The sequence below is a fragment of the Cuculus canorus genome, chromosome 2, assembly GCF_017976375.1.
Source record: "Cuculus canorus isolate bCucCan1 chromosome 2, bCucCan1.pri, whole genome shotgun sequence".
NCBI lineage: Eukaryota > Metazoa > Chordata > Aves > Cuculiformes > Cuculidae > Cuculus > Cuculus canorus.
Genome location: NC_071402.1, coordinates 107408986 through 107430475, shown reverse-complemented (window position 1 = coordinate 107430475; position 21490 = coordinate 107408986). Strand labels below are relative to the sequence as shown.

At 42.5% G+C, this 21490-nt stretch overlaps 2 protein-coding genes across 9 annotated transcripts in view; both read right to left on the bottom strand.

Annotated features, from left to right (window-relative positions):
• Positions 1–14686, bottom strand: part of LOC104065970 (immunoglobulin kappa light chain) — a 30085-nt gene extending 15399 nt beyond the window's left edge. Inside the window, exons 1-2 of one of the 2 annotated variants that reach the window (XM_054059587.1) lie at positions 14580–14686; positions 14183–14482 (exon numbers count right to left, since the gene is read on the bottom strand). In XM_054059587.1, the coding sequence (XP_053915562.1) occupies positions 14183–14482; positions 14580–14622 (343 nt within the window). In that variant the 5' untranslated portion in view covers positions 14623–14686. Of the gene's footprint in view, positions 1–367; positions 682–800; positions 863–14182; positions 14483–14579 lie in introns of those variants that run through there. The other variant, XM_054059586.1, reaches the window with a different exon arrangement.
• Positions 6552–13047, bottom strand: LOC128851353 (uncharacterized). Of its 7 annotated transcripts, none has more exons than XM_054059584.1 (3): positions 12397–13047; positions 10021–10768; positions 7425–9149 (listed from the first exon to the last, which is right to left on the bottom strand). In XM_054059584.1, exons 2-3 carry the CDS (start codon positions 10741–10743, stop codon positions 9048–9050), a joined length of 825 nt encoding a protein of 274 aa, XP_053915559.1. In that variant the 5' UTR covers positions 10744–10768; positions 12397–13047; the 3' UTR covers positions 7425–9047. The 7 variants fall into 7 exon arrangements, with proteins under 7 accessions (XP_053915555.1, XP_053915556.1, XP_053915557.1 ...); XM_054059585.1 differs by having other exon boundaries at positions 7425–8795; XM_054059580.1 differs by lacking the exon at positions 10021–10768 and having other exon boundaries at positions 6552–9149.
• Positions 14687–21490: the final 6804 nt, after the last annotated feature.

The following is a 21490-nucleotide window of genomic DNA, read 5'->3' as shown; positions in this document are numbered from 1 at the left end:
GAGTGAGTTGGGATCTTTCAGTTTGTTTGTGGTTGAGACCCTGACAGAGTATTTGTCTAGTTGATCTCTGAATTTCTACCATGGTGACTATGCCAGCACACAGAATAGTAGGCAGCAGTGTCTTCTGGGATGATGTTGTTCATGACAAGAATGCACAGTTGCTGGTAAGGAAAATTTTCAACTGAATACCTGTTGGCTTGGAAGCCATCATCTACCACTTTTGCCCCTAAAAAATAGAACAGTAATGTCTCTGGAGCTCATATCAGATGAAGTGAGGAAACTTGGGGAGTGGCACAGTTACAGCCTTGTGGTTCAGACGTTCAGGGAGGTTTTTTGTCTTGATGATCTTTGAGTTTGTACCATGGTGAGGATCCCAGTAGGCACAGTAGTAAGTAGCAGCATCTTCTGGAGTTACATCTTTTATTGTAAGAACACACCGTTTCTGGCTAGCAACACTTTCAACCATGTACCTGTCCACTCGAAATCCACTTTCAACTGAAGTTTGCCCTCCTGAAAAGAACAGTAACCTCTCTGGAGCTTTACCCTCCTTCTGCTGATACCAGTGTATGACAGTACCACCAAAATTGTCTAATGATTGAATTTCACATGTCATACGTGCACTTTTTTCGAACTTGGTGATGGATATAGGGCTCTGCACAGGAGTTTCTTGTGCAAATCCATCTAGAAAAGAGAAAAGGATAAAGGATGTCATTAGGTGAAATTCAGGGATTCGGGAAGATGACTATTAGCACAGCCATGGATGCCTGTGAGCAAAGGTAAGAAAATAAGGAAGGACTTACAAGACCAAGCAGCTGCGGCCACAAGCGCTGCCAGCAGCAGCATGTTTGCTTGTCGCACGCTCTTGTCATTGAGATTCAGAGAAGGGTGAAATGGACCCCAGATGCAGACGGTGTTGTGCGGGAGGAGGAGGGGCCTCTTCTGAGCAGTCTTTTGTGATGGGTCTTCTGTGCGCAAGCAGATGGGGCACATTTGCAGAAAACCTGGTCCAGGCTGGCAAATACTAAAATTGGTTAGAAAGTTGTAGTCCTGTCTGCTTTTCAGGTAGGTGTGAGAAACTCTGGTAAATCCAAGGTTTGTGAACCTTGAAAACTTGAACCAGAGACAATGAAGAAGGGCTGTGAGTGAAACTCCAGCTGTGTATCAGGGCGCAAAGATTTCAGCCTGAAGGTCACGTAATGGGCGGTGAGTGCATGCCATCACCCAGAGGGGTGTGGAGAGGTGCGCAGTGCCTGAGCCCGAGGGTGTCATTCCCCCATCCTGCTGAGGAGCTTCTTTCACTGCTTCAGCTTAGTACTCAGCTACAGCATGCCAAATTGCCCAGGGTGACCCTGGTGCTGGTACTGCCCTCAACTGAAGGAGCTGGAGGACATCAGCCCGCGGTGACTGGGGCAGCTGCACAGCAAGGATGCATCTCAGCGTTGGTTTTGAATGTGGGAGGAAATGCGCTGCCACAGGGTTTCTCTTCCAAAGCTCAGATGAGATGCAAACACTTCTTGGAATGGAAGATGTGAAAAAAACCATAAGCCCAGAAAGGGCTGCTGTCAACAGCTGTGGCAGAGAGGAATATTAATGAGCAGGGCTGGTGCCGCAGGTTGCTGCCCGGTGGCCAGTGAGCCTGGGCTGCAGCTCACTGGGTGCAAGGGAGACAAGATGCTCTGGCCTCCCACCCTGCTCACAGTCAGCCACATGCAGCAAGCTGGTGGTAAGTAAACATTGCTAACTGGGTTGGAAAGATGCACAAGAGTGCAGGGCTTCGTGGAGAGGCAGGCAAGGAGAGACACCTGCCTCTGCATGGTGACAATGGGGAGGTTCCTCTCTTTCCAGTAAAGAACCATGGGAAGGACACCTCTTCTCCCCAGGGCTCTGTCTGATGGGATTCTTCCAAGCAGATCTCTGAAGAAGTTAAAGTCCACTCTCCTAAAGTCCAGGGTCCTGCTTTCTGCCCTGTTCCCTCCACTCAGGAGCCTGAACTCCAGAGCTCATAGCCACTGCAGCCAAAGCTGCCGCCAGCCTTCACATCCCCAAGCAGTTCTCCCTTCTCTTTGACTAGGAGATCCAGCAGAGCACCCGTCCTTATTAGCTGCTCAGTCAACTGTGTTAAGAAGTTGCCGTCAGCTCCAGAAACCTCCTAGTGAGGAATCTTCACCATATTCAGAGTCTGTAGAACTGGAATACCACCACTATAGAGATATTTGTTCTCATTTTCGAAGGTACAGACTCATTAGGAGAATATCTCACAGAACATTGAGCACATGTACTCTGTCCTAACTCAGGAACCTGGATGTGCAAAACTATCTCAGTTTTCTGAGTTAGTTGTCAGACAAACGACAGCTTTCTTAAAAACAGTCTTTGATCATGGAACCTAATTAGTACAACTCCGCAGATTTAACCTGAAGGGCCTGAGGGTCTCTGCTTGCCAGGGTCATAGCCCATGGCTGAGGATTTCAGTTCTGTCTTGGACACATCAGGTGAGAAAATGTGACAATAAAGTTAAATTTTCTGGGTCATGGTAGGAATTTGTTGTGACAAAAACATATAGGAAGACAAAAGGAAAATATGAAGGAGGATATACAAGATCACCTGGTCTTTTTCTTTTATATTCATGTCATTTTTTTTTCAAGAGAAAGCGGTATGGGGATGGAGATATGTTTCTCTGCTTGCTCCAAGGACTCTAATAGAGAAGAGAAATTTACAGCTCATGTTTGTTCACACACACGCAGACAGGCTGTGTTCACTGTCAGGTGAGTGCTTTCAGTACAATCAAGCCTTCATCTTTAGAGCAAATTTCCGCATTTTTATGCTGAAGTGACTGGGACTTTCCAGTTTCTGGATGTTAGAGAAAAGTGTGTGTACTTAAATGACAGACTGATTGTTAGCATGATCTATTTAATAGTTGTCATGATTTTCCTATTTGGCTGCAGAAAATAATGAGAGAGGGGTGGAGCATCTGAATTTTTGGCAGAATTCAGAGCTTATGATTCAGAATGCAAAATGACTTTTTGTACGAGTTATCTTTGCCTGCCTAATGCTGTGTTGCCTTGATAATACCAATATGCACAGTAGTAAGTGCCAGAATCAGCCAGGATTAAATTATGTATTGTGAGACTATAGAATGGCTCAGTAGGATGTTTCTGAACTTGAAACCTGCTCCTATCACCACGGTCATCAAAAATAGGTGACTTTCCTGACACGTACAGTATCCTTTTTGGTGGCTCTCCGGGAAGTTGCCTATACCAGTGCACAATAAATCCGTCACTCATTCGGCACGTCATGCTGGCGGAGCTGCCCTTTGCCTGACTATGTATCTCTGGGGTCTGCACTGGCACTGGCTGCGCATGTCCACCTGGAAGGGGAAGAAGAGAAATTGTGTGAGGCAAAGAAAGTGCTGGAGTCTGGAGCCAGGACTGTGTCCTTGGCACACAGGAAGGAGAGGTGAGAGGAAAAAGGGCTTACAGGACCACAAAGAAGTTGCTAGAAAGACTGGAAGCAGGAACATGCTGCCCGTGTGGGTCAAACCTGGCAATGAAATAGAGACAAATATGTCGTAAAGCCTTTCAAGTGGAGAAATTGCCAGATGGCTGGAAGGAGGAAATGACTAATTTGGTACATTGAATGGTTGTTCTTCAACTTGCTACCACAGAGGGGGTTAAATTTACTGACAATTTAAACCACAGCAATAACAGTGTAGAAAGGACCTAAAATGCTCCATCTGAAATAATTTTTCATCTATTTCTTCATGTATTCCTCTCAGACTTACCTGCTGAGATCGCACATAAAAACGCAAGTTGTTCAGTCTGACCCTTCCTAAGAATGTTCTCTCCTACAACCCAAAGCTGACCCAGCAGACGTTTCACCACGCTTTCTTTTGAAGCACAAATGGTATAAGTCGTAGTGAACTATCATCTCTTACTCTTACTTGAAACATCTCCATATGGTCTGGTTAGCCTTTTCCATCTACCCTAAGCACAGTTTGTGTCCAAGGTATCCTTTTGTGACTGCATCCTATCTTCTCACAGCCAGTTCCTCTGGCAGTAGTGTCCTGCCAGCAGCAAGGTGGTTGGGCAGGTACTGTGTACAAGTGCCTGCCTTCCTTCATGATGGGTTTGTAGCACCAAATAGGAAAAATATAGCTGGAGCCTGGTGGCTGTAGCAAAACCAGGGAGAATCATGCATGTCTCCCAGCCAGCTGTTTGCTGCCCTCTGCTTTTTCTTGTACTTTCCCTCATTTCAAAACCCTGAAAAACTCAGCATAGACTTAATGCAAGCTACCCTGCAAAGACTTCATGGCACATGGTCACTTTTGCAGCAGCCACTGCAGAGTACTCTCTTCTCCGAGAAAGATATCTCATTGATATCTTTCTGACTGCAAAGAGAGAACTTACTCTGAGTGTTTTCTAGGTCTTTGCCCATAGCAATGTACACAACTAAATCTCATCTCACAGCTAGTACAGAAAGTTCATATACTTCTCTTGTCCTTGTGATAGATACATGGATTTGTGTCAGGTCCTGTAGTGCAGCCATCTAAAATGGAAGACCAACAACAAAATCATAAGCGTGGAGTTTGCTGACTTGAAGACTCTATATTAATAGTCCACTTAAGTGTGAAAGCCAGAGAAGGTACCTCTGAAGGCCAAACTACAGTGGCAAGAAGACTCTACAGCAATTTTTTCAGAGAAGATGGCTGGGCCTGTAGGAACTTAGGTAATGAAACTTGGACTGGGGCTGCACTGCCACTGAGGAGAGGAAATTATGAGCTCTCGTTGCACAAAACACTCACGTGGAAGTGAGTTTGTGAATACCATTGCCACACAAGTGAACTTCCACAGTGGCTCTGCTCCCAGCTCTCTGTCTGAGCATTGCTGTGTGAGACCATTTCCATAAATTCCATTATTTAGTCTGCAGCTTTCTCTTGTGAACAGTCTTCACAACCCTTTCTTGTGAATTTCTCTTCACCAGCTGCCCAGTGTAACAGATCCTTGCCTATAACAAGGGATCATAAGGGATATTGGTGTTACAAGCAGTCATCACCAACATAATCATTGATGGGAGTGAGCAGTGGTATCACCACTATCTCTGCCATGACCTGGGTTTGAAGTCTTCTAGGCTAGATCTTAAGTGCTAATATCCTCCTCCCGTGATCCCTCCCTGCCATTTGCTTTTTTTGCTAGACTGCATTTCAGAAATTTCGGAAAAAAGCTGTCATTACTATCACCCACGGGAGCGCTCCTTTCCCCCAGCACGGCGTTATACCAGCTAGGTTGTAGCATGCTGCATTTCTTTACTGTTTCCTCTTGTTTGTTATTTCTACTTCCATACTCAGCGTAAGTATATTTGAGGATATTTGAGAGGCAGGAAGATGCAATTGTGTTTCTCTGCATTTGACAGAAGGCCTACCTCTCAGGTTACAGGCAGCTTTCTGTGCAGGCTGCCTATGGTCTGCTAGTTCTGTGGGACTGCCAGTAGGCACAGTAATAGGTACCCTCATCATTGGAGTTGATGTTTATGACTGAGAAAATGCAGCGATTTGTGCCTGTCTTTGAAGAAAAATACTTGTTCCTGTAGGAACTTTCCTCATAAAAAGTTTGATCTGATCCAATATACAGAATCCGTTCTGGACCTTTGGAGGGTGTATGTCGGTACCAATGTATGTTTGCAGACCTGAAGTTAGGTATGCCTTCGGCTATACACTCAATCTGTGCAGTAAAAGCTTTCCCTCTGATAATGGATGTTTGACTCTGTTTCAGAAGCACTTGTCCATCTAGGAAGAAAATGAAAAAAGAGAACAAATAGTCTTAGCGTGCTATTCACTCACACTCATAAGTATCCACTGCCCCATGCCATGGGACAAGAGGAACCTACGAGACAAGGCTGCAGCTAGGACCAGGAGTAGGAGAAGCAGCATTCTGTGGGCTCTCCCTGGTGTATGCCTCTGAAGGTGACACCTCTCCCAGCAGGGACAGAGGGCTGTGGCTGAGCAAAGGAAATGCCTTAGGCATCATCCGGAGAGGCTTTCCTGGAGACAAAGCAGCATGACCGAACCCTGCTAAGTGTTAACAGTCTGATCATAGCTTTTACGAAGTGGCATAAACTAACCTTTTCTCCCATACTTTTTCTCTCTCTCTTACACACACGCATCAGCGCATGCACACAAACACACACATGCACGCAAACAAACTCATTTACAAGGTAATTTTGTAGTCTGAAGCAAATTTTCCCACTGCTTTTAGACCAGCTGAAGTCTGCTAACCAATGCTTGCGGTCAAGCACTTTTCCTGCGGTCCACTGCTGATAAAAAGGAGAAAAAAAATAATAACATAGGGCTTAAGGAATTAGGTCTCTCAAATTGCAGCCCATCCCACATGTTGAATGCCAAAGGTCAGAAAAATACATTGCAGCCATTTAGAAGCTCAGAAGCAGCATTGCTGTGCTTGTGACTGCTTCTTGTCACAGGTAAGATGAGATGCTACACCCCAGGGTTGTTAGCGTAGAGACAAACACATAACCATAACGAAGAAGGTTATATGTGGTGCTTTATTTCGAGGCCCCGGGAACCAGGGGTATGCACACCCAAATCTGGTTCCAAAGACCGTCACATCGCGTTCCCCATTTATCCTTAAAGTGTTGCTCAATCTGTTACATATTCAAAAGGGATGCAACCTACTCTAATACATATTCATTTCGGTGATTGCCACATCAGGTCTTGCAACATTTTCAGCATTCTTTACATTTTTATGCAAACTGTTATCTCTTTGCAAGTTTACTGCTTGCATTAGATAAAGATACCAACTCTATGTTCTGTTAACATAGATAAGATTTCTTCTGGCTCAGTAAGAGTTTTCAGCATTCCTTCCCAAATGAGGATACCTGGAGACTATACTCTGGAGCAAGCGAAATTTCAACGGAGTAGTTAGTTTTTAACTATATTTAATAGAATTGTTAGAACTATTAGTTATTCGACTACATTTTAGTAAGACAAACTAGAGTTTTCCAACATTTACCCCCTTTGGAAATACTTTCTTTCATTAAGAAGGTATTTCCATTTTTCAGTTTTTCACCTTAGTTCTCCATTCTCGTAGTCTCGTAGTACTTCGGTGGCGGGGTCAGGCGTCGTGGGTATTCCCGGGTTACTGCTCCTATAATCTTATGCGTCCAGCTAGTGTTACAGGTGATTTCTTGACGGATACACAAGTATACTAGGTAGATGACCAGGAATACTAACAAGAGTGTGCAAATAGTTTCTAAAAGCGATTGTAGCCACCCGCCTAAATGAATCCCCAATCCATTAAATAATTCTCCTATCCAATTATGGCCGATCTCTTTTCTTTCTTCTTCAGCTTCTTGTTCAATTCTCTTGAGTTGAGATATGTCATATTCTATATCCATGGTTACATTCGGTATATGCACACAGCAGTGATCAACTCGATCCTTTAAATATCCGCAAACGCCATGTTCCTTCAATAATAAGATATCTAATGCCCTTCTGTTCTGCAAAGTCATTTTTGTCGTTGCTTTGAGCTGCATATTCAAATCTCTGAACCCCTTTTTAGTAACTCTAGCTAACCCTTCAGTCTGCCCTATTAATTTGTAAATCATGTCTCTATTTCGGTAAGTAGCTACTGGAGCAGCAAAGAGAGATTCAAGGGCCCATCCTACCTTCACTCCTGTAGAGGGCTTCTGCCATGTATCATCTTCCTTTATATCTCTTTTGATTCTGTTGATTTGTAGAGTTTCCAGTTTCCCTTTAAAGGGGGAACGTTTCCAAATTGGGCATAAGGTGGGTAAGCCTAATGTGATTTCTTTAACCTTCCCCGTAACTGGTAAATGGGTAGTCCACGTTCCATCACTATTGGCCCATACAAAATTTCCCATACTCTTAATAGTTGAATACTTACAATCTGGTTTATGATAGGGGATCATCTGTCCTCCACTTTTGTATCCCCGGCAGGCGCACCCAGCCTTTAAAGCCACTCTTACGGGGGGTATTGTTATTTCATCTGGGTTTGAATCACAGTCCCATATTTCAGAACAATTCCACCAAGGTACGTTTTGTATCACTTCTCGACTAACTCCATTATTGGCCAAAAGGGTTTCGGTTGGAATTGTTGCGTCCTGCTTTCCCTCCCATTTGATACACCACGAAGTGTTACCACCATAGTGGAATTTTTGCAAGATATTAGTTGACCAAATGGTTTCCCATTCTAATTGTTTTTGTCTTTCTTGGCATTCCCATTGTGTCTCTGTTTTTGTGATAATTCTATCATACGTACATACCCCAAATTCTCCTCCTGAATTCTTAGTAATGAAGGTGGAGTTTGCGAGCTGGTTACAAATCTGTTCTGGCAGCCATTCCCCTTTCACCCTGACCTGCCGTTCCTTTTCTATGGTTATTTGTTTGCACTCAGTCTTATTTCCCTGTGATGTCGGCAGAGGGAAAGTTATTATTCCCCAGTTTATAGGTTCCCCCGCTGCCTTAGGAACTGGAAGGCAAGCAGTAATTTTACTGGTATTCTGTATTCCTGCAAAATCCTTAATTAAGCCTATTATTAGGTTTTCCTCGGGGTCCCTTGAGGGGAGGTGTATTACCTGTGGTGTTGGAGTGGGCTCTATATCTCGCCTTTTTCTATGGGATACTATTATCTTTTCCAATCCTTTGTTAATGTCGAATTGGATTCCTTTTCCCGATGTTACTTCCACTTTCTGATTTCAAACCGTGCAAGACAGAATGGCATTTTGTTCTGGATGATATCTCACATTTCTATTCTTCCGGTGGGTGCCTGTGGAAAAAGTCATATTCATCAGAAACCATATTATTATGATTGTCCCATAGACGTAATTAGACATCCTTCTGGTATGTAAGTTTCAGCTTTGTAGGTCCAGTTACTTCTGCTTGCCACTCTCCGGGAACCTTCTTTACCCGTGTGTAGTGAATCCAGGAATCAATTCCCTTCACTTTAACTGCGGTAAAGGTAGTTAGCAGCACCAGGTATGGTCCGTTCCACTGTTCTCTCAGTGGTTCCTCAACCCAGTCACGGACGTAAACCTGGTCTCCTGGATTGATATTGTGCACTGGGTGTTCCAATGAAAAGGGTCGATTCCAAACCAGAGTACTCCTCAGCTGCGTCAAAGTTCTAGCAAGGGATAACACATAGTTATATACATCTTGCCCACCTTTTATATGCATATTGAGGTTAGGTTGTGGCGCCTCGTAGGGTTTTCTGAAAAGAATTTCATAAGGGCTTACTATCATCCCACTCCTTGGCTTAATTCTTATCCTTAGGAGTGCTATTGGTAACGCCTGTGGCCATTGAATTTTAGCCTCCTGACATATTTTACTGATCTGCCGCTTAATTGTCTGATTCATCTTTTCTACTTGTCCACTTGACTGTGGAGATTCCAAGAGATTCCTAACATCTTGCTTACCTCTTGAACTATAGCTGCTACGAAGTGTGATCCCCTATCTGAAGACAGGCCTAGGGGTACCCAAAATCTTGGAATAATCTCTCGCAGCAGCCATTTCACTGTCTCCTTAGCTTGGTTGGTGCGACAAGGAAAGGCTTCCGGCCATCCAGAAAAGGTGTCAACCCCAACTAACAAATACCTGTATCCTTGACTTTTAGGTAATTCTACAAAATCAATTTGCCAATAATCACCCGGTTCCATACCCACTCTGATATGTACCATTTCTATTCCTTTTCTAACTACCGGATTGTTCTTCAAACAGATTTCACATTTCGAATTTATTGACCTTGCCATTGTTAACATCTGTGTTGAGATTATGCTGCACTTTAAATACGCCACTAAAGCTTCTGCTCCCCAGTGACATTTCTGATGTTCCGTCTGTAAAAATGTCCGCATAATGGTAGGTGGTACAATCACTTGTCCAGTTGCAGTTAGGTACCATCCATCTGAACCCAATTGGGCCTTTATTAGTCTAGCTAATTTCTCGTCCTCCTCCGAGTACTTCGGCTTCTGCATTAAATAATTTTGTAAAGGGCTTACCTTCGTGGGTATTAAGGCCATCATATTTGATACCTGTCGTGCAATCTGTTGAGCTGTCCGGTCCGCTAACGCGTTTCCTTCAGCTATTTTGGAATCTCCTCCTTGATGTGCTTTACAGTGCATGATCGCCACCTGTTTGGGTAACTGTACAGCAGTTATCAAATTCAGAATTTCTTTTTGGTATTTTATGTTCGTACCTTGCGAAGATAGGAGTCCTTGTTCTTTCCATAGTGCTCCATGTATATGAACCACTCCAAATGCATATTTTGAGTCTGTCCATATATTTACTCGCTGATCCCTGCTCAATTCCAAGGCTCTCGTGAGAGCTACTATTTCTGCTCTCTGTGCTGAAGTTCCTACAGGAAGAGCCTCTGCTTTTATTACCCCTTTTTGTGTGGTTACCGCATACCCGGCATATCGTGTCCCGTTTTCTACATGACTACTTCCATCTGTAAAAAGTTCTTGATCAGGCTGTTCAAGTGGGGTGTCCTTCAGGTCAGCCCTTGTTGCATGAGTGTGTTCGATAACTTCCACACAATCATGTTCCAAAGGGCCATCTTCCACAGGTGCTCCTAAGAAGGCTGCTGAACTTTCTCCTGCATTGTCCATGATTCCAATTCTTTTGCCAGCTGGTTCCCAAAAAGTGTTGGACTGTTCTTGAATCCTTGTGGAAGCCTTGTCCATGTCAACTGCATTTTTCGTCCATTGTGCGTGTTCTCCCATTCAAAAGCGAAGAATTTCCTACTATCTTTGTAGAGGGTAATACAGAAAAAGGCATCTTTTAAATCAATTACTGTAAACCATTTGTATTTCTCCTTCACAGATGTTAACAATGTGTATGGATTAGCTACTACCAGATGTATATCTTTCGTGATTTCATTAATAGCCCTTAAGTCCTGTACCAATGTATATTCTCCATTTGGTTTCTTTACTGGAAAAATTAGGGTATTATATTCTGATTCGCATCCTTCTAATATTCCAGACTTTAAGAACTTTTCAATAATTTTCACTATTCCATATCGGGCCTCTAATTTTATGGGATATTGTTTTATTCGTACTGGTTTCGTTCCTTCCTTCGATTCTACTACTACTGGTTGGGCCATTTTTGATTTCCCTGGTATATCAGTTTCCCATACTGTAGGGATCACTGCCTCTTCTACCTCTCTGGGTACTTGAACTTTTGGATTTTCCTTCAACACTAGTATCTGTCCTGACTTTGATTCTGGAACTTGCATAATTAATTCTCCATCCTCAAAGACAATTCTTGCATTTAATTTAGATAAAAAAAAAAAAAAAAAAAGGAAAAAAAATCCCATCCCAGCAGGGAGATTGGACAATCAGGCATATACAAGAATTCATGCCATATTTCCTTTCCTCCAAATCGTAATTCCAGGGGTTGCATGAATGGCCGGGTTTCCTCTTTCCCTGTGGCTCCCACTATTGTAGCAGTCTTTCCCTATCTGTCCACATAAATCATTTAAAACTGAATGTGTTGCACCAGTATCTACTAAAAATTGCACTTCTTTTCCCCCTAACCTCACTTTCACTAGGGGTTCATCTTTTCCCGATCCTCTATTTCTACCTCATCCTCCCCATCACCTTCTACTCCAGTATCTCTGGGGCTGGTGGGGCTGACGGAGCCACTAATAAATCAAAATCATCATCCTCCTTATGCTGCAAAGCATTTTCCACTGCCAGACATTTCATACATTTCTTCTCAGTCACACATCCCTTACACTGCTCATCCGATTTTGTATTAATGACCATTATTCCACACGCCTTCTTCCATTCCTCTTTAAATATAAAGAACAATTCTTAAAATAAAGAACAGTTCTACATACGGTATCTCATCCCATTTACCCTCGCGCCTACAAAATTGCATCGACTGTAGGATGATATTATAGTCTAAAGTTCCACTTTCTGGCCAACGAACCTGATCCTCCAAATCACACTGTGTCCACCATACATTACAATACTCAACCAATTTCCTTTTTTTGCATTTCTTGCCCAAACTGCCCCTCTTTCCAATGCATCAGAATACACCCTAACGGTGATGACTTAGGTATCGGTGACATTTTATAACAGTCCAGACCAGCACCAAACAACAAAAACCAAACAAAGTTCCACATAGCGAATAATACAGATTACCGAAAATACAAAACCAGACCACGGTTGCCGAACCTGCGGTACCGAAAATACAAAACCAGACCACTGTTGCCGAACCTGCAGAGCTTTCGCTACTGTCTTATGGACGGCGCCTAGGCTTCCCACTGGAGCTCCTTAACCCAACCAAGCGTAGCTTTCGCCGCGTCTAACAGGCAGGTTTTTACCAAACCACAACTATGGTACCATTCCTGATAAAGCACCGTGTCTTACCAATATAATCCTCGGTCCGTCGGGGGCAGCAGAGGTCGGTTGCGGTCGATGGCTCCCCGAGAATTACTCGGTGCCGGCCAGAGCGGGATCGATGCGAGCCGCCTCAGCAATGCCCGCGAGGTCCCACCTGGGTCGCCAAAACTGTTAGCGTAGAGACAAACACATAACCATAACGAAGAAGGTTATATGTGGTGCTTTATTTCGAGGCCCCGGGAACCAGGGGTATGCACACCCAAATCTGGTTCCAAAGACCGTCACATCGCGTTCCCCATTTATCCTTAAAGTGTTGCTCAATCTGTTACATATTCAAAAGGGATGCAACCTACTCTAATACATATTCATTTCGGTGATTGCCACATCAGGTCTTGCAACATTTTCAGCATTCTTTACATTTTTATGCAAACTGTTATCTCTTTGCAAGTTTACTGCTTGCATTAGATAAAGATACCAACTCTATGTTCTGTTAACATAGATAAGATTTCTTCTGGCTCAGTAAGAGTTTTCAGCATTCCTTCCCAAATGAGGATACCTGGAGACTATACTCTGGAGCAAGCGAAATTTCAACGGAGTAGTTAGTTTTTAACTATATTTAATAGAATTGTTAGAACTATTAGTTATTCGACTACATTTTAGTAAGACAAACTAGAGTTTTCCAACAGGGTGACATCTCCAAATGCTGGGTGTCATACAAAGAAACACAAGTGCTATACAGCCCCCATAGGCTTAGCTTAAAATAAAGAAGAATAGGGCAATAAAAATGCAGTATTTTTTCTGTGCAATTGAGAGTCATTCTTTAGAGTAAAGGTTGCTGCTTTGGAAAGAAAACTAAACCAATTCCAATTTCTCTGTTGCTGTAATGTTATTTTACTTATATCAGACAGTTTTTTCTTTTTTTTGAGGATTGTCACATAGATTCAGTAACTGCTCTCCTATGGTTCTGACAGGAATTTGATCTTTCACTGTTCTGTGAAATGTAACCACTACCCCAGTGCCCAATGTGCTCTGGAGACCAGCAAAACTAGATTGTTTGGGATGAGAACACAGTGATCCTGTAATTTTATCTTTCAATCAGTTCTTCAGCTGTAAACAGATAAGGGGAAAAATAAATTAATGTCTTTCTGTCTGCAAAATGGCACCATAAATCTGTTGTATAGCTGCTATCTGTTTTGCAGGTCTGCTGCCGTGTTGGATGAGAAGCCCCACGGCAGTCAATCAAGAGACTTTGTTTTCTTTCTGGATTGGATCAAATCTTCATTTAGGTTAAAGCACAAGAGAAAATAAAACAAGATTCTCTACAAGCAGACAAATACAAGATGGGTATATTGCATTGGCAGTCTTGCACAGTTTGTTAACCTTATTTTCACTTCTATCCTTCTGTTCTGCCACATAAATTATGTAGCTTGGGATTTATTCCAAAGATATAGCTCAAAGGGTAGTAAGCTTGGGAAGGTTTGTGTTTTCCTTCTTTTAGCTAGCCCACACTGCCATCCTGTAAACTAACCCACAGTGAGCTTCATCCAGCCAGAACTATGAAAAATGCCCCTTTTGTTGTTGAAGTGAAATAACAGTTATGCTGGTGCTGGCTGTAGTGTGAGTCTGTGAAGCATGCACTAACTCAGCAGTGTCTCTGGTATCTGGCTGCCCATACAGACTGTCTCATTCAAGGCTGATGGGGAAAGTAGGGCAGAGGTGTTCCTGTGTGTTGCCAAACACTTCAGGATCTGGCTGAGAAACTGGGGCACATCTTTGTGCAGGTCCTCTATGACTTTCTACTGCTGTGCATCCCACGTAGCACAGTAGTAGGTAGCAGAGTCTTGCAGAGTTACCTTGCTCACGGTCAGGGTGCAGACAGATTTAGTGAGGTCCTTCTCGACACTAAATTTTCCCTCATCAGACTTCTCTTCAAGGAAGAGCCTGGTGGAAATGTAGGCAATGCGTTTCAGAGCTGCATTGGGCCTCTTTTGGTACCAGTGAATGAAAATGTTGTTAAAATCAGGATTGGAGACATGACAGTTGATTAGCACTGTTTTCCTTTCTGGCTTGGTGATGGATATGGGACTTTGCTGTAAGACTTGTGCAGAACCGCCTGTGTGAAAGAAAGAGAAAAATTAGAAGCATGGAGCTGAGGAAAGAGAGCATTTCCTTTGCAGACATGCAGGCAGCAGGGCAAGTAAGGCACGTACAAGAAACACCAGCCACCAGGATGAAAGTGCTCAGCAACCACATTGTCACTGCCTTCCTTATGGCCTCCTTTCAGGGGTAGAGGCAGACTCAAGTGGGGGCGAAGCAGTTCTGAGCAGCAGAAAACCAACCAATGAGGCTGTGTGAGTTGTGGATGTGTTAAATAATTATGCACAAACCGTGCCGTTTGATTAACAAGTGAATAGAAGGCAACCAACACACCCCTTCAAAGAAAACCCCCAAACATGTAAGAAGAGAGGCTCTACTAAGGCAACTATTTTTTTCCCCCAAGGAATTTTCTTATTTCTTAGATGATGAGTAAAAAGTCACTTTCCCATCCCCCCGAATGTTTGATTTACATGTGCTAGAGTTTAAAGTCAGTTCTTCACATCCAGATTTTTAAGTTACATTGGCTATGAGAGGATGGAAGAGAAGTGATGCCCCTCAAAAATAGTCAAAACTGCTGCCCTAAATCACTGAGACAACGAAAGTGGGTTTGGGCAATTGCTGCTGTGTATTTGTTCTCACAGCCTCCTCTAGGCCCTTGCTGTTGCCTTGCTGCTGCTGGAAGCAGAGAGCTGGTCTGCATCCAAAAAGGAGGGATGTAGGGTTAAACCTACACTCTACCTCACACTGGTAGACCAAGTCCCTTGTGCCTTTCTTTCCAGGTTAGCGGAGCAGCACTTGTGTTCTATTTTTCACTACTTGTCATCCTAGTGACACCTAACGTCACCTGGCAAGCAGGACCCTGGGAGACAGGTGAAGATTCCAGCCCTTGTGAGCGTAGAGGAGGTTTCTCTGTCATCAGCCTGATGGTTTTCTAAGGCTATGTGATCTGAGTAAGCACAAGAATAGGTGGCCTCTCGCTGCCGTGTGATTTTATTTGTTGTCAGAGTACAGATGATCTCTGTCCTCACCTTCTTGGCCCAAAAATTTTCTCTGTAAGATTTTTCATAAAACAGAGGATCACCTGATTGTGTGAAAATAACGTCCTTTGGAGCTTCTCTGGATTTGTATTCTGCATGAACATATTCAGAAAGTTTGACCCAGAAAAATGGCACTTGATGCACACGTTTGTTTGTATGGTTCTGCTGGTGGAAAGTTTTGGCTGTCTGAGGCTTTGTGCAGGTCCATGACAAGGAAAGCAGAAAAACAGCACTGTTATGACTGCAGTGAGCAGCTCCAGGGGCTCACAGACTGGGACTTTTCTAACCCCCGCAACTCATATCTACAGCAAAGGGCTGATGCAGCCAGAAGAACCTGCAGCAGCAAATGTGCTCGGTGGGTGACTTGGTTCCACATCACCCAATGACAGGTCCTTTAAATTCCTTGAGCTTTTTGGAGGCCATAAGAGATCTTCTGCATCCTTGTATGGAAGTTCATGCGAATGGTGGTACCCTGCAAATGGACATCACTATCCACAGCATCTCCCAAAGTTAAGCCCTGCATGAGTAGCTAAAGTTTTTCTTTAAGTAAAATGCTTTGTGATCAGCAACAGAGATTGTACCACAGTCACAGGCAAGATGCTTCATCGGTTCACTGCCTCACACTTGCAGATTTACATCTAATTTTTAGCCTGAGTTCCTATTGCTTCATTTCTGCCCAGATATGTCTTTGCTTGTTGTAGTGAGAGCCCTGTTCTCCAAGATTTGTTCCCAAGATACGATACCAGTCAGAGATCAACGTTTTTCCTTATCTGTTATTGACTGAGGTGTTGGAGGCTCCAAGTGTAGGATGATTTTTCACCCCATGACAATATCATTATTGCTCTTCCTTTAGCAATTTTTTCCCATTAATTTTGAACCTTGAACATCAAAGAGGATCCTGTAACATAGCTTCCACCTGAAATCCCTGCTCCTGTCAGAGTGTGGAGTTACCTACTACTGCAATGGAAAAGCCAGTGTTTTCAAACTCCTACTGACAGTTTCAGTAATTAAAGCCCCATAAATATGCATCAAAATCACACCTGTCCATTACCTGACCCTAAAGCTGCTGGTTCCCACATTATTGAGAAGCTGGAATTTCTCTCTGCCTGGAGGAGACTGTTTTCTTTATAGTCAAACATTTACCATGATCTTGGTATCTCTACAAATTTTAGCAGGCTACAATGTATGTTTATCTCTCTAGCCTAAATGGGAATTGTTTATAGTATAAACTTACATGACATCTGCAGGACAAGGGTAGTAATACACTCATTTTCAAGTTTTTATTTTGTTCTTCAGCCTGCAAGAGAGCCATTTTTCAGAACATCCTTTCTATGTGTCTCATATGATTTACTATCTGATTTTCTGATCAAAACAGCCTACACTTCCGAAGCGAAATGTTGCGTGTGGCCCTAAGTAATTTTATATCAGCTAGCATTAATCAGGCAAGACAGAACCACATTTAAAAAAAAAGTTGAATACTGAGATCTGAACACCTGCTGATGAAGAACCCTCTCTTCCCTGGCTGTTTCCCTCTTCCGGTTTGAGCTGAAGTAGAATCATTTTTCTAACTTCAGCTAAACCTCATCTGAGTAATTCCGTTTTCTGCAAGTTAATTGCATGTTTTCCAGACAGTGTTTCTCTCTAGAAGAGATAACATGGGGCTTCGGGATGCAGAAAGGCCATAGCTTATACTTAGTCCTGTAGAAACTAAGGCCATCCTCGAGCTGATGGAATGGCATAAGCGAAAGAGGTGAAAAAGAGTTGCGTCTGCAGGGAGGAGCAGACAGAGCAGGTGACCCCAAACTGACCAACAGTTTTCCATTCCATATGTGTCATACTCAGGATAAAACTGAGGGTTCACAAGAGTTAAGCTCTAGTCTTTGATGGCTCATGTTAAGTGGTGACCTCATATGTCTTTTTCTGGACCCGTTCCTGGGTCCAGCTCCTTCCTTCTGCTGAGTCCAGCCTGAGAACCTTTCCCTGTGCCTGCTCTGTAGCATCAGTGGTGATGTAGTCATCGAGGTGTGGCCTAGGGGCAATTTTTGGTATTTGCATATAGTTTATTATTTTCTTTATTATTATTATTGTTTCATTAAATTTGTTTTAGCTTTAGTTTCCAACCTACGAGTTTTTTTCTCTCATTTCCCTTTCCTCTTTCCCTGGAGGGGAGAGGGAAGGAAATTGGGACCTCCACAACTGTTCACATATAGCTGCCAATCAAGCTGGGTTGGGGCTAAACCATAACACTTCCATCTTCACTGCTTTGTTATCCAGAGTGTCTGAAATATAGACTTCATAATAACAGTTTACTGATACTGATGCTATCGGGGTTCTGTTTGTTTAAAGTGGTTTCTTATGCAAGATCTAATTTTCCAGCACTGTGAACTAATTCACATGCTTGTTATTTCTGCCCTCAAATTGGTTGAAGTTTTTCCTCCCTGCAGAGCTCTCAGAAAGGGCAAACGCAAAAGGTAGGAATACTATGAATTTGTATCCTATTTTGCAGACCTAACTGAAGCAGGCAGTATAGAAAAATGGTGGGATATTTTACTTACTAGTGTTATCTCTACAAGTCTCCTCTCTCTACCTCCTTTAGTGTTTTGAGGACTCTTCAGCGGAGAGGTGGTGTGGTGTAGTATTTTTGTAGTGTCAAGAGCCAGTGTCAGGTAACTTGCTGGTTTTGAGAACTCCAACATTGAAAGATTGCAAACACTAGCACCCAAGAACCACAATTGAGCACGGTTTTCAGTCACGTCAGCGAAACCAGGACTAACCATGGGTAGGTTGAACAGGGACAGACTCAGGCAGGAGGAAACACATAAGAAAAGTATGAGGGAAACTGGCTTTACAAGGTCAAAATAGTGTGAAGGAGCTAGGAAAAGAAGATATTTTCCATTTAAAAATGTTTTCCCACAGTTAATAATTTAACTTTATTTAAACACAGGTAGACTATAAAATTATTTTAGGCAGAGGTAGAGTATAAAACTATTTTTTCCTCTTAAACCAACATTAATTGGCACAGATTTACTATGTTTGGTATACAGAATCAGGTTTAATATGTATGAGGTAAAAGGCTATGTTGCTGTAATAACTTACAGTGCAGCTTGATAATGTACTTTTCTGTCTTTGTTTGCCTGCAGGATGAAGTAGCAGTTATTGTGTACATAAAACTGGGTTTGCTTCTGTTATTGTACTGAATTTGCTGTGTATAAGCCATCTTCAGATAATAAGCAGGATTACTGGAACAATATCATACCTAAAGACTGATCCATATGACAGCTGATTTGGCAAATGCAAATCCTAACATCTACTACCTTTTGCTGGGCATGAAGGAGTAAAACCCTCCAAAGTAATTTTTTTGAGCAGTTGTGTGGACGCTATATAGCACCCATAGGCATGGATGGATACAAAGAATTCCTACAATGCTCTGAAATTTTTAAGCAAAAAAGCCGTGCATTAGTTATTTTTATTTTCATAAGTAGCTTTTAGGTGGAGAGAATGTGATATGCTTTCTTCATCTGGGAGATACCCAAAGATCCTCAGCATTTATACAACCTCTCCCGTAAAACATCTTATAGGCTTAAAATACAATGGTCTGAATCCCTCCCAATGATTATAGACAATTTTTCACTTTATTTATATATTTACAGGACCGTGGGAATCACAGCACTGTACCAGGTATAGGGTCTATCACATTTTAGCCACTGGGAGAGACCTTCTCGTCTTAACCCACACAGTTTATTTCTCAAGAGGGCGTATTTTCTTCATTCACTGACAAGCAGTCAGATTCTCCCTTTCATTGCAGCTCTATGTGCTTGAATTTAAAAACATACATAGAGAATTCAGCTTTCTTATGAATACCTGAAATAAGGGAAGTTTGGGAAGCCTGGAGTACATCCATCTTCTCCTTTGTAGCATGTGGCTTGGAAATATAATAATTTAAGTATATAACTACTTACCTCTCTGGTGTTTTGATGCTCTTGGTCCAATTATACCTTGTATGACAAGCAGTCTGTCTAGGTGATTGTAGAGGCACCATCAGTGACCTGGGATTAGCCTGGCTTGCACCAAAGCCTATGGTCTGCTAGGAACAAAACAGACTCCAGCCTGTTTTTCTCCTCTGAAACCAGGCTGAGGATGTATAAGACTTCAGCACTGGTTGATTCTCAACAGATGTGGGTCTCACTGACTCCTGAAGACTCTCTATCTGGTGGATAGATGTTACTTCTTTGTTCTCTGCATCACATTTAGTGCCTGTGGCTGGACAGAAATCCTGTATACTTTTACTACTCTCTATTTTCTTTCACTAAAGTCTCCTTTAACTGCTATTAAGCATCTGAATATGCGGTACAATTCCCTTTGGAATGATTTCAGCTTTGCCAAATTAATGTAAATTACGAGTTCTTCCTGTCAGTTACAGGAGATAACCATTTGGAAAGCGCTGCAGTTTTCCCCATTTGATGCTTCTGTGCTTCTTAAGCAGGTCAGAGTGAATGCATCCATGCAAAAAAACCACAAATGTATTTGAAATGCTGCCAGAGACACAGAACACACAAAGATCTGAAATTGCACCGTGAAGAGCTAAGCAAGGAATCTTTGAAAAGTGACAATCTCACCATACATCTATACATTTCAAGAGATACTGAGTCCAAAAACACAGATCACTTTGTATTCTCTAATTCTGAACCTGGACTGAGAATGTGTCATTTCCTGAAAATCCTCTTTCTGATTAAATAGTCTTTCTTGACTCCAGAAAGTGCTGAGATTTAAAACAGAAGCAAAGTGGCTGCCATCCAGCATTTCTGGCTTTCTTGCACCAAGTTCATTGCAGTATCACTGCAGCAAATGTCTTGCCACCAGAGAGCACATCAGAGCTAACAGTGACACTGCTGATAACAGCTGGCTGGAAAAACACCTTCACCTCTTTTGCACCACTTTCAGAAATATGATCTCTCCTAATTATTGAACTAACTACTTTCTGTAGCTGGGAATTGGCTCATCTGGTGGTGTTTCATCAACTGTCATCTTAGTGTTTTAAATACAAAAAGACAGATTTTTAATTTTATTTTAAAAACTAACAATAAAATCTAATTTTGTCCTTCAAGCAGCAAACTGGTGTTTTGAAGGAGACTGTGATACTTCTGGCTACTACAGCTATAATACATGTTCATGCTCTACCTGCACATCCACCCTACCCACTGCAATGACTTTCTTTTGGTGTCTTTTCCCCCGCATTAGCAAGACACTAAACACTTTTCATTAAGCATAAGCTTAACTATTTCACATCTTTCTGGCATTAGGGCATCAGAGCATCCTGGAATCAAACACCATGCACAGTAGGCTCGTTCCTCACTACCTCCCCTCCCTCTTCTTCTGGCAGGGACAAATGTAGCTAGCTGTGAGGTCTGGAAGAGGTGGAGCAAGGTGGGAAGAGGTGGTGGAGAGTAGGAGCAGAAGCGTCATTCAGCTTATGTATTTTTCCTTAATCGTGAAATGTTGTAAAAACAGATAGATGAGCTGTAAATACACAACTGATTTGTTCACTCACATGAGATGTTCCTCCATCTCCAGTTATTTTGTCTTACTTCCAAGGCCATACTGTGCATTATCAGCCTGTGGGACCAGATGACTGGGTGCCTAAATCTTTCAAGGGATTATTTTATATAGAATTAGAAATGATAGTTGCTCTACAAGGTTAGTAGTGTGTGCTGTGTTAGGCACAAGCAAGTGCCTAAGTAAGTCTTTAGAGAAACCAAGATATAATGTCTTACTGTTTCACAGTCACTCTGAAAGCATAAAATTTGGTAATTCATCAAGTCCAATGTGATGTGTTAATCAGAAAAATACAAGAAAAGGGAGAAATAATTCTGGGCTAATACAACTCTGGAGGGGGAATGTATCACTGGTATGTAACAGCAGTACACACTGGAAAGAATTTCCCTTGCTTGCCAGAGAATAACTTTCTTTAGGTCACAGAGAAATACACT

Coding starts and splice junctions, on each gene's coding strand:
- LOC128851353 (XM_054059578.1), bottom strand. CDS start 10,743: ATGGGAGAACACGCACAATGGACGAAAAATGCAGTTGACATGGACAAG.